Below are 13339 nucleotides of genomic sequence, written 5' to 3'. Positions count from 1 at the left end.
AAACACTCCAAACAAAATGTCAAATTCTTGGCTTATGTAAAGGTTAATTAAATATTAGAAATTAATTAATTTGACTAGAGGTAGGCAGTTATGTTTCCATCTCGTATTATATTTAATAATTATAAATAGTTAATTTTTAATTCAGACATTTCTAAAATTTAATTTGGAATCGGTCATTAAATTTAATGACCCAAGAATTTGGCATATTGGCATGTTTATTATATAAACGGGCTATGGTTGTTGATGTTTATAAGTAATATGTGTGAACACAAGTTTGAAAAAAATATGTGATCACAAGCAATACTAAGATGCTAGCGGAACAAGTGCTAAACGCAGACTGATGGTGCACACTGCATGCGCACAATTCGGAACTTCCCTCTCCTCATCACTCGTTATGCAAAACATTGCTCGTTAGGCGAGGCAAACTTTTACAATTTGTTTCACTCGTTATGCAAAATACTTGTTGTGCGAGGTGCTCGTTAAGTGAGGTTCCACTGTAATACTATCAAAACACTTCCAAAAGTTTAGTTTTATAAGTATTTATTTCATGTATATTTTGTATTGAGATATATTCTTTACATCTATAAAATTTATACTATTTATAATAAAATTAAAACTGAAAGAATTAACATCATTTCTTAAATGATACTTTTCAAATTACATTTAAATGATCAAGTTGTTTTTCAAATAAATACGCTACTCAAATAATTCTCTATAAAATATTGATAATATAAAATTCATTCCTATCAAGATTCAGGTACTGAAGTAAATATTCTTAATCCGTGCATATCTTTGATTTCATTTTTTAATGCCTAAAAAATTTAATAAATAAATAATAAATAATTAATAACATTCTTGGTTTATTATGAATTCAAATTAAATGATTTTTTAACAGTAATTTATTGAATTAAAATTTTAATCTTTATCTATTTACAGATTTTTTATATATTTAAGTGATTGTTTTATAATTATAATTAATATAATACTTATCAAATTAATCATAATTTTAAAACAACTACTTAAGTACAAAAAAATCTTCAAATAGATAAAAATAAAAGTTTTAGTTCAATAAATTCATTTAAAAATCATTTATTTTATTTTCACTTATATTAATATTCATCAATATGATTAGTAATATTGTAATTTTATAATTAAAAATCAACATTACACATTATATTATTATCCCCACGTTTCTTTATGCAGTGCTCGAGAAGCCCTTTACGGCGAACACACTGAAAGTGCTTTCTAATTTGCCAACACTGTTTGTGACGTCATTTCGCTACACACTCGCTACATAAACAAACGTGGCCTATTATTAAAAATTATGTAAATTAGATATTCGTAAACAAGTATTACTGATAAGAAACCTCATTCAACATAGAGCCTTTTTTCGTTTCCAGTACTGTTTAACATTTGTCTTTAATGATTAAAAAAAATGTTTAAACAGTACTGAAATAAAAAAAAGGCTCTATTGTCGAATGAGGTTTCTTATCAGTATTACTTTCCAGTCTCATTTGGTGTGAAGTTATTTCTCCATTCAAGTATTTTAAAATTACAGTAGAGATTTAATTATCAAAAGAATGTAAAAACAAAATTGAATGTATTTTTCATAAATAATTAATATAATCATTTTATTTTATAAGCTCTTTTGTATATCATTTGTATGTTAGTTTTAACACTGTTACAAATTTGGTTTATAGCAACAGAGAAAAAAGAAACTAAGCTTTGTTCTATGCAAGATACAAGTGTGACCAACATCTACAAATTGATTTATGTGTAGCCTATATAATTTGTAAATTAAACATAAACCATTTACTTTTTAATAAATTGTAAGATTTCACAAAATCTGCAAGGATGTTGATGAAGATAAATATTAATACAGAATATTGCAAAATGAAACTGTTGGTTCCACAATTTAAATTAAGTAAAAAATGTTCTACAGTTACAGGAGAGCAAATACACTGTTAGAGATATTGGGGACTGAAATGACAGTGTCTCTACCATTACAGTGTGAAAAACCTTGCAAGAACCTTTTTGTTTATTTTTTTACAGAAAGTACAGAAAACTGAAAAAAAACAGTTGGTTTTTAGAATAAAGAACATAGAAACAAAAAAAACTACAGAAAGTGCTGAAAATGCCATCCTCCTTCTGCAATGCACATCTCACATCTCTTAATAATTGACTGATAGACCCTTAAAAGTATTTCGGCATTTTGGCAAACTCTTGTGCTCCATGCATTATTCAAGCAATTAAGTTGTCTTAGATAGCTGCCTCTACAATATATAGGCTGATCAGATGTACTATTTTGAGTGGAACAGCACTATTTTTTTTTTGCTCTATCCTGGAATCTACAGTTTTAGTCAAATTTATACTTTTGCCCTGTTTTTTAAAAAATCAAAAAGCTTAGCTCTCTATACTTTCTATATTAAACACAGTATTCTGAACTTTGGATTTGTTAGAAAATGTTTATTCTGTGTTGATAAAGGCCATAAATATTTGGATGAGCTCAAGAAAGGCCAATGTCAAAATTGACATTTCAGTTTTTGAGTAATCACATTACAAATTTTGAACAAACTTTACATATACGTGTATACTGCAGTGGTTTGTGATAAGTACTGCAAAACTGCAGCACCCCAAAGAGAAATAAAATTTTAAAAAGTCTCAATTTTTATTACGTAGTAATTATATAAATTATTATTTTTTAAATCAAAACAGCATATAAAATAAAAATGATTCTATTAAGGTAGTTGCATACAATGGGCCTACTACAATAGCAATGTTAAACAGTATAGTGCCGCCATCCACTCAGAGAAGTCTTGCATGTTCAGCCTCTGCATCTCATATCATGAAAATGCTTGATTTAGAACCTCACTGTTTATCAGTGCTGTTGCAGTGTGACCAAATGGCAGAATAGATACTGAGTCAGAATAGAAGTGCAAAAAATGCATTATTATATGTATACTGGTATATGTATGATATTGCATTTTTTTAAAATTTAATTAAAATAAATTAATTCAACTCAAATACTTCTTTTGTATTTGTTGCTAAACTAAATGAAGAAAGAAATTTGCAAATTTTTTTCAACTCAAAATTTCTTCTTTCATGTTAATGTTTACAGAATGCTTTGTACCTCTGTTCTGACCCAGTATCCCGCCATACAGCCATACTGCAATAGTACTGATAAACAGTATACATCGGAGGTGGCCAACAGTTTTTGCCCCCGGGACGGATTGGAAAGAAAATTCTTTCACGGGCTGGAAGAAATATTAAAATTAAATCATGTTAAATAACAGAAGTTCCTGACGCATGCGCAATGTCATTTTACAATGTGAAGAAACGTACGAGCTAAAGAAAAAGGTCAACAGGCAGGCAGTGTCACACGTCAGCATAAACAGAGTGGCATGGCGGAATGGCAGATGAGTTTCAGTGAGTGTGGGGTCTTTCGTTCTTCAAACAGTGTAAATTTATAACAAACGAATGCAAAAGTTGTAAATCTCTACAATGGAATTTTTTTAAAACATGAAGTATTGCAAATCCATTCCACTAATTATTGAAAGTTAAGTAGCTAATCTTGAAAAGTTAATCGCGGGCCGGATAAACCCATTACGTGGGCCGGATCCAGCCCGCGGGCCAAATGTTGGCCACCCCTGGTATAGATAGATAACAACTATTACATAATAAACTATACATTTAACTCAGCACCTCTTACAATTTGTACACATTGTATACACATATTTGTTCATATTTGTTGATATTGTGTACACATTTTGTTCTTAATGAGGCCCTAGGTTTCAATAAAATAAACTGATTTAACAAAACTGTCTAAGAACAAAATATATATACATATACATGCAGAGTGATTCTCTCATAGGGAACCCAAGCATTCCTCAATAACTACTTTATTGCTTTTTGGTTTCCTATGAAAATTTACATGTACTTACCTTGTATCTTAAAAAACAAGGTTTTCTTATAGCAACGTTGAAAATGGCTCTGTAAAAAAACCATAAAGCAATAAAAAGTTATTGAGGAATGTTTTGATTTCCTACTGAGAAAATTACCCTGCATTTTATTCTTAATTAGGCAATTAAGAACAAAAAGTTATGTAAAATTTCTAATGTTGATTACTCAAAATTGTCAATTCTGACATTGGCTCTTCATGAACTCGCCTGCGAAAATTTGAACAGATACCAACTGTTGAGGAAGATACCTGGATAATAATAAATAAAAAATAGTTTCAGTGAATTTAAAGAACATATTACCTAAACAGAAACAGATGAAATTCAATTATTCAATCAATGGTGCTAACAGAGACAATAATAAGTTATAACTAGTGTTAAGCAATTGGGTGCAAAAAAGAAAGGCAAAACAGTGCAGTAAATTTTAAAGGGGCAAATTAATGCAAATACGAAGACACTCTAAAATTTGCAAATAATCGAACACAAAAATTTAGTAATGAAAGTAGTTCCTTATTTATTGGCCCAATCCAGTGATTGTTTTATTAGTTGATACATAAAAATTCTGAAACTGAAGAAGCTGAAATGATACTGGGGTATGAATTTGGTGAAAATTTCAGAAGTATTTAAGGGGCCTATAACTTAACTAATGACATTTCTGTCTTCTTTCACACCCAATTCAAATAAAAAATTGGTGCAGCACCAAAAATGCCTAACCTTAGTTATAACTAACACTTAGAGAAATAAAACAAGAAAAAAAAAATCAATGTATCTAAGAGATGGATTAAAATATTAACGAAATATGTGAAAAAGATCTTGAATTTCAATGTTATAATAATTTGATAGAATTAGTTCTCGTTTGCCAGAAAAATTCTATTCATAACATGAATTTCCTGTGGTCAAAAGAGAAGCCGAGGTTAATTATTGACTTAATGAAAGCAATGCTAATTATAAAGCAAAACTGCAAGTTACAAGTTTTATGATAAAATTGCAAGTGAATAGATCTTATGAAACAAAATCAATTCATCTGAAAAATATGCTCAGTTTGACCCTGGAAAACTTCCTACAACAACCTAAATATTAAAGTTGATATCATATTGTAATAAAAATAACATTCTTTTTGGCATTGAGAAATTATGGTCAGTCTAGCAATACGTCCTATCCTCCAAGTAAGACAAGAAAAAGAAGTTTATAAAAAGGAGATCAAGGTGGCCACTGTACTGGATCACATCTTCCAATCTAGTATTCTCCATCACGTTCATAAAGCCAGAATCTGACTGGATGTGCATAATACTAGGTACTCCATCCACAACTTTGCTCTTAAAACTAGTGTAATGTCTTCCAGAAGTTCTGAAAGATTTGAATTTCTTGAACAACCACCATCTGCATGCTGGAAGAATATGCATCTCTACTAGCATATCATTTATTATTGTGGCACAATGTTTACAAAAAACTTATGTTGGAAATCAGCCTACCTAATGACATGCAAGTTTGTTATATCCCACATAATTATTGTAGTTTACCTAACAAGCTCTTGTAAAAGTTGCCTTATCTGTTTACAGCACTGTGCCATTTTGCAAACTTTTTGAATTGGGTGGAAACAGTGTGTTTTAGCGTCAAGAGGTTGGCAACACTACATTTGTGATAACTTACCAAGTAAGTTGGTTTTTTCGGATTGTTGATATTTCTCTTCATTCCCTTGTTACTGTTTTTTGAGTAAAGATGTTTCAGTATTCGTGGCTATTTTTGCAATGTGCAATCTACAGGAGCAATGATGCAATGTGAAGTTTTGCATGAAACTTGAAAAAACCTTTATGGAAACATTTCAACTTTTGAATCAAGCTTATGGAAACAATGCACTAGGTCGTATGCAGTGTTACGAATGGTTTACACAAAAAAGTGGTCGTCAATCAGTTGAAAACGACTTTAATCTCAACTGATGACACTTACGTTCAGAAAATCAAGGATCTGGTACCTGCAAATTGTTGTCTGACTGTTAGAGAACTTGCAGAAGAAATTCGAATCTCAATAGGGCCATGCCATGACATTTTAATGGAAAAATTTGAACAAGCAATGAGTTGCAGAAAAATTTGTTCCTCGTTTGACGACTGAACAGCAGAAGGAAAATCAAGCGAATATTTGCCTGGAACTCCTTCAACAAGCCAACAATGACAAAACATTCGTGCAAAGGATCATAATGGGTGATGAGAGTTGGGTTTAAGGCTATGACATTGAGACAAAAGTTCAATCATCACTGTGGGTTGGCAAAGGATCTCCATGCCCAAAAAAAAAAGCATGACAGTCTCAATCCAATGTCAAGGTGGTGATCACTGTTTTTTTCAACTTCAATGGAGTTGTGCACTTTGAATTTTTTGTCTCAAAGTCAAACAGTCAACTGTTAGTAATATGCAGGGGTTTTGAAACAGTTACATGAAAAAATTCACAAAAAGAGACCAGAGTTGTGGCAAGACAACTCTTGGTTTCTTCACCATGACAATGCACCTGCTCACTCAGCCTTGTCAATTCATCAGTTTTGTGACTGTCCTCACCAGACATGGCTCCTTGCAATTTTTTCTTGTTTCCAAAATTAAAATAAGTGCTGAAAGGACACAGTTGATGACATTAAAACAAATTTGTCACAAGCACTGAAGGACATTCTGAAACAAGCTTACCAGGATTGCTTTGCAAAGTGGAAACACTGCTGGGATAAGTGTATGAATAGGGGAGGGGAATACTTCAAAGGGGACAAGGACCAATAATATGTAACTTGAAGAATAAAAATTAAAAAAAAATAAAGTTGGGTTATTTTTTGAACAGATCTTGTATCAAATTACTTAAGAACATATTTAAAATGTTATAAATGTCATTATTACATTGCAGTTTTATATTTTTACTGATAGACTAGTACAGTTTAGATGCCTTCAATGTTTCTAAATCACAATGGACTTCTAGAAATTTCAATTAAGCTTATACTCTGTATTAAAGTGAAACAGTATAAACAAAACACCTTATTACTCCAGCAGTAAATTTAATAAATCAGAATGTTTTCAACCTAACATCTTAGGCCTTCCCCAGTGAAGTACACGAATTTAAAATAAAGTGAACAAACATAAGCATATCAAATGCAACAGAATTAATTTAAAAATTAAAGTGTTTTTGAAGAGAGTGCTTGCATAGAAAATTAAAATTAGCAAATTAATTAAACAAACAAAATGATATGAAAGTGCTAAAAATAGATATTAATATGCTCTGTTTATTCTGTTTCTTATTCCCTGGTTAGATCTTACTTATTAAAGTGTACTTGTGTTTATATTTGATATCACTGACATTTGACCCTAGCTATAGTTAAGAGTAAATAAAATAAGCTAAAAATCACATAGAACAAAGGGATAATCATAACTACAATATAGATAACACAAGTGAATGTACTATACACTATACATAATGCCATCTGTGGCCATGTAGTAAGCAAGTCTGACAATCATAAGAGTTTTAAGTACCTTCTGTCTAAGTTAAAAGGATTGTCAGATCAGCATCAGATCTGACAATCCTTCTAACTTTAAAATTGGTAGTGAACCTGTATATACATGTATTGATATGATATAAATGAAATTTTTAAGCTTATTTAATTTGTTTAATCACAGATTTTCTATAAAATTATTTTCCAAAATATAGTAAAATTTAAATACTGATTTCAAATTATTTTAAAATGATAAATTTTATTTTACCTGATTAACCATCATATGTTGTTGAACTCTGCTTTTACCATGAAATTCTTTACTTTCTATACTTATTTCAAACATGGAACCGCATCCACCTATAAATTGTATAATTAGTAATTTAATGAAAAGTTCTTATAAAACTTGTACTCTTATAGATTTAATATTAAACCATTTCAATTTTTATTTGATATATATAAATCATTATTTAAACTATTTTTGCCTTCTAGATATAAGAGGGTGTTTTTCATATGTCCATCAATATATTTAAATAAAATGCAATTTTTAACACTATATTCAAATTTATACAAGATATTTTGTATTGCAAATTCATTATAATTTATCATGTATTTATACTGTAACTTGAGTAGCCAAGACTAAATAAACTAATTAATTGAACAAACATTGCATAGCCCAAGATGTGATCATCAGTAATTAAGCTTTTATAGTACAAAAACGACTTTCACATTAGAACTAAATTACCATTAGTTTCCGTACGATATATTTAAAAAAATTGTTGTTTCAATATCATGTACATAAATATGAATATCGTATATATTTAATATAAAATGCTTAATATAAACCATTTGTTGAATATTAAAAAATGCAATCCATACTTTACATTAGAGCAATGTTTTTTGCATGTGCTATAAACAATATAAATTTCTAATATTAATTAAAAAGAAATCACAGTTCATTAAGCTATATAGAGAAATATTTAACGAATCTAAAAGTTTTGTTTTGTGTTTTTGCAAAATAATTGTATTCTGTACCCAATGAATCTCACTACAAATATATTTAATCGAACAATTTTGAACTTTTAAAGACACAAAAATGTTCACGACATGTATATTAAATATTCCAATAAAGTTGGTTTTTTTATAACTATCAATTTATTTCAGCAAAATGTTTATACCAATATAATTAAGTTATGTTTATTCTTTCATCATAATAACTCTCTCTCTCTGCGTGCCATATCAGAAATCCTGATGTCGGCAAGCACCTGGTGCAGGTTAATAAGTGGTTAGTAAGGTACCAAGGTGTATCCTGGGGGAAGTTACAACCAGAGTGGTTCCCCCATTGCCTTCTCTGGTGCGCGATGTTACATGAGGAGAAATGCCTTCTGGGAGGTCTTGTAAGGGAAACTGGCCCATATTCAGGTGTTACAAACGTGGAGAAAACCCGAAAAACTCCACATGGCCAGTCCATCCGAGTGCAGTGCAAACCCGCGACCGAACTCCCAGTGTTTAGCGACAGAACCGCTCGGCCACTGGTGGGCTCATAATACCTAGGAATTACTAAAATTTAAATTTATCTACTAAAAGTGCAGTTTAAATTTCCTTACTTTAATTTTGGCGTTCTTTATTTTAAATCTTTTCTCGATGTTATATTATTAAACATTAAAATTGTTTTTGATAAAAACTTTGTTGTTTTCATTTTATTCTGTGTGTGGATCATGAGCAAAATGTATTTCTTATAATTTTTTGCAGTTAGAGAGGTTTAAAAAAAACATTGATATAGACTTGAATTAGTCTCTATCAAAGCAATAAAATTTAATCTCACCTGAAATATCAGATACTTTTATAGTAGCAGCCTTCGGAAACTTATCATGAAGTAATTTTGTTAAAACCTGTTCTCCATTTGTAGAAAATGTTTTCTGCGATAACTTAAAAACCTAAATTAACATATAAAAATTAATCGTACAGTATTTTAAGTTCAAAATGAGTTGTAAATTATTATTAAAATTAGATAACTTATAAATTAGCATTAATATAATTTAAATATTGTCTTAATTATGCTCTGAAATGATAAATTTTAGATAATAAGCTTTAATGAATTAAAACTTTTACATGCAAAATTGTTCAAAAATTCAATTCTGTTTATCTTAATGTATTTACAAATAAATATATGAAATTTCAGAAAAATTTCTTATGTTTAATATTCAATAATTTGAAATAGATGTTAACATTGTTCATGTTATAAGTACACAGCATGTCCCATAAGTCTAATAGGAGTTTTGTTGATGTTTATACATTCTTTTACAGGTGATATATTACACTGAGTAAGAAGGAAGAAATTCAAGACATTTTGGTGACAAGGACCCTCACTCAGCGTACAGTTGCCAAAACTGAAAAGGATACATGCACTTTTATATTTTCTTACTGGATATTGGTTCTATGTGAAGTGCTTATTTACATATAACTAGTTTTGAATGGATACATGTAGACTGTTGTATGTGATTGGTGGGAAGTCTGAATACAGCTTGTTAAATTTTTTGGTAACTTCATGCTGACTGCAAGTCCACATTAAAATAATTTGAATTTGTTCTTCCTTACTCAGAGCCATGCTTCACTTGTAAAATAATAAACAAACATCAACCTAACTTCTATGAAATCAGACTTACAGAACACCCTACATAATAAACTATAATTTTATGAGCAATTATTTATTCTGACATCATCAGAATGCTCTCCACCTCAAATTAGTAGTGTCTTGTCCCCTGTATATCATACTTTTCCTTTAACAATAGAGTCATGCTGGTCATCTATTAACTGCTTTTGGGGGAAAAGTTTTGAATTGAAATAACGTGACTTCCAGTTTGCATCGGACATTCGTATATAGTTAATTAGTCGGGGCCTCCAGCCCTAGGTTCCCACATCTGGTCTCGGATTTCATCAATCTAACTCCATTCTCAAGATTAAGGAAAGACAGACGGACGACAGTGGGAATTTATAGGTCTACATTATTTTCTAATTGCAACCCAATAAGTTTAGCAAAAGATTATAATCCAAAATCAAAAATTTCTTTAAATTATTTACTGTTGGTCTACTTTTATTGGACATTTTAATTTATACTCAAATGACATCTCAAATTTAAATATTCCTTAATATTTAATATTTTAAATAATTTTTAACTTTTACATAATAATTTAAACATTTAAATTATTACGCTTAAAACACTGCAATACAAATACATTATTATTAACCATTATATTCAAACAAATCCTTTAAAAATTAATTTTGCTTCTATTTGTCAAAAATATCTCAATTATAATAAAATCAATTCATAAATACATTAATAAATTGATTCAATACAAAATTCATAAACTTATAAAATCACCATTCTCCTCATAAGTAGAATAAAACTGTACTTTCCGGGTTTAAATTACAGTTTGGCATTTTAAATTAGGCAGACATCATCATTTACAATCCAACCAGAGAGACATTTCAGAATTAGTGAAGATGGAACCTAAAACCGATCAAACTTTGGTTTTTTAAAATTTATTTATTGACAGATAAATTTGTGATATTAATTAACATCACTGCCCTATTCAAAGATATATTCTACAATAAAATATTAAAAATGGGCAAAATCAGGGTTGTCTGGTCACCTACTTATACGTAAACAGTTAATATGCACACAGCATATCGAGCAGAAGCAACTTTTGGGTCGGTGCTTCTCAAAGTGGGCAACGTCGTCCCTTGGAGGGGCATTCAAATCATCCAAGGGAGTATTAGGAACGACAGGAGGGCCCCAACATACACAGAGGCGTTACTACTAACAGTCACAGTCGAGAGGGGCAGTGATCCAAAAAAAGTTTGAGAAGCACACACTGTTTTACATCATTCGTTGATGTGTTTACATATGGATAAAATTGCAGTTCTGAATGAGGGATCTTGCTGAACTTCAATTTTACTTGTATGTAAATTTTGAAGACTAAAATTGGAGGTTCCAAACCCCAATTTTACTCTTCAAAATTCCATAATTCCTCCACGATCTTTTGTGGGAGCTATATAATCCCGCAAAAGGTCACACGCAGACCATCTGTTCCTTTAACATTTCTACACCTACCAGGCATGATCTACAGTTCTGATAAGGTCCCACCTCCTCATTCGGAAGTGCATTCGTACTTAAATATGTATAGTTTTATTTTTAGGTTAATGTTACCTATGATTCCAAAATGGCGGCTCGTCTGATTCCAGCAAATAGAAGAAAGGAAACAGTGGAGACGCACGTTCTAACCTAACGTATTCTAATAAATTGCCAAAATTATTACCAACAAAATTATTAAAAGGTTAGGTTAGATTATAACGTGCGTCCCCACTGTTTCCTTTCTTCTATTTGCTGGAATCAGAGACGAGCCGCCATTTTGGAACCATAGGTAACATTAACCCTTTTTTAAAACACCTTTCTGTACTCCGAGTATTTCTCGACTTACCATCGCTTGTCTCAATTTACTTAAAAATCTAGCCATTTTGTTCGGTTAATTATTTCGAGTCAAAGAAGTTTTATTCATACTTGGAAATAAAATCATTCAAATTTCCTTAAAAACGCACTAGTCACCCAATGAAGTCATTTCCACGTTCGGCAACCCACGTTTCGCCAAAGCAAACCGATTCCTTCACGTCACGTGACCTTATCTAAGGAATTTCATTTGATAAAAATTACAATATTTAATGTTATAAATAATAAATAAATAAATATGTAAAAATCATTTATGCGTATAAAAATTTATTAATATAATTATATTTTAGTAATTTGCTTTTATAATAAATGGAATATATATATATACATCTTCGTCGCCATTAATTTAATTTAAAAAATAAAATTTATTTTATTAATACGTGAATTGTTCTTAAAATCATTTTTTAAAATCTTTAATACAGTTTTACAAGATATAATTTTGAAATTTGTAAATAACATTCCTGTTAAACAATACGTTAAGAAACACGACCGAACGCGATAAAAAAAGAAATTTGGTATTCATGTTATGTGTCGTGCGTCAATTAATTGCAATGTGAAACATCCTCGATATGAATTCTAATTTAAAAAAAAACAATAATAATCAAATAGAAATGAATCGTCAATGGTTAACGATTGTTTGCCGGAGAAATTGAGTCATCGCGTATTTTTTTACAATTTACGTAAGATCAAAATAGCGGCCTTGCGTAATTAAAGCGTATTAGTTTTTTTCAACTTGAATCGCATGTAATATCATATACAATAAGTAGCGTATTTCACAATTGAAGTTTGATGAAGTTAAACATGAAATAAATACTTATATTTAAATAATACAGTAGTCCGACACGTCAAGTAATCCGACAATCCTTGGGCAATGCACAAGAGAATCTGTGATTTTTCAATTTTAAAATTAAATTTGTCAGTTTATACATATAATACTTTCTTTTTTTAATTCTTTGTGCAGTATCTTATATCTAATTTTGCTAAGTTGTATTAATAAATAGAATGATTTGTGTAGTTCAATTTTTTAAATCCAAAATCCAGTAATCTGACACCCGCCGCTCCGTTTAATGCCGGATTGTAGAGATTCTACTGTATTTTCATTACGTGACAATTTATCCCTGCAAGTATATTAATGATTATTTCATTTTTGAGGAGAACAACTAATAGTAATATATATACAATAATATAAACCTACTGTTTGTGTAAGTTACACTCCAGCTTGTTCTTCTCAAATAATGATTATGTATAGATACTGTTTCTAAACAGAAACAATATTTATACATAACGAGTAACTGGGAATTCTAAATGTTCAGGATTTGGACTTGACAGTCTGATTGGATCTTTTAGATGGCGAAAGTATTAATTAATTTGTTCTTCGATACCCAGCTATTCTTATTGTAGGCTTATCTAAATTCACAATGT

General features: G+C 30.1%; 1 protein-coding gene across 1 annotated transcript; it reads right to left on the bottom strand.

Moving 5' to 3' along the window:
• Positions 1-523: 523 nt before the first annotated feature.
• On the bottom strand, positions 524-12077 carry LOC136972910 (bolA-like protein 3). Its single transcript, XM_067267574.1, has 4 exons — positions 11892-12077; positions 9236-9347; positions 7682-7770; positions 524-812 (listed from the first exon to the last, which is right to left on the bottom strand). The coding sequence occupies exons 1-4, from the start codon at positions 11925-11927 to the stop codon at positions 747-749; spliced, it is 303 nt and encodes a 100-aa protein (XP_067123675.1). The 5' UTR covers positions 11928-12077; the 3' UTR covers positions 524-746.
• Positions 12078-13339: the final 1262 nt, after the last annotated feature.

This window comes from Centruroides vittatus, unplaced genomic scaffold, assembly GCF_030686945.1.
Source record: "Centruroides vittatus isolate TY-2023 unplaced genomic scaffold, ASM3068694v2 contig_3060, whole genome shotgun sequence".
Taxonomy (NCBI): Eukaryota; Metazoa; Arthropoda; class Arachnida; order Scorpiones; family Buthidae; genus Centruroides; species Centruroides vittatus.
This window is presented reverse-complemented; position numbering and strand designations above follow the sequence as displayed.

Bases quoted from the DNA above. Each gene is read 5' to 3' on its own strand.
- LOC136972910 (XM_067267574.1), bottom strand. From the start codon at position 11,927: ATGGCTAGATTTTTAAGTAAATTGAGACAAGCGATG. The intron at 9,348-11,891 runs GTAAGTCGAGAA...ATGTTAATTTAG, and splicing joins GTAAATTGAGACAAGCGATG to GTTTTTAAGTTATCGCAGAA. The intron at 7,771-9,235 runs GTGAGATTAAAT...TACAATTTATAG, and splicing joins AAAAGTATCTGATATTTCAG to GTGGATGCGGTTCCATGTTT.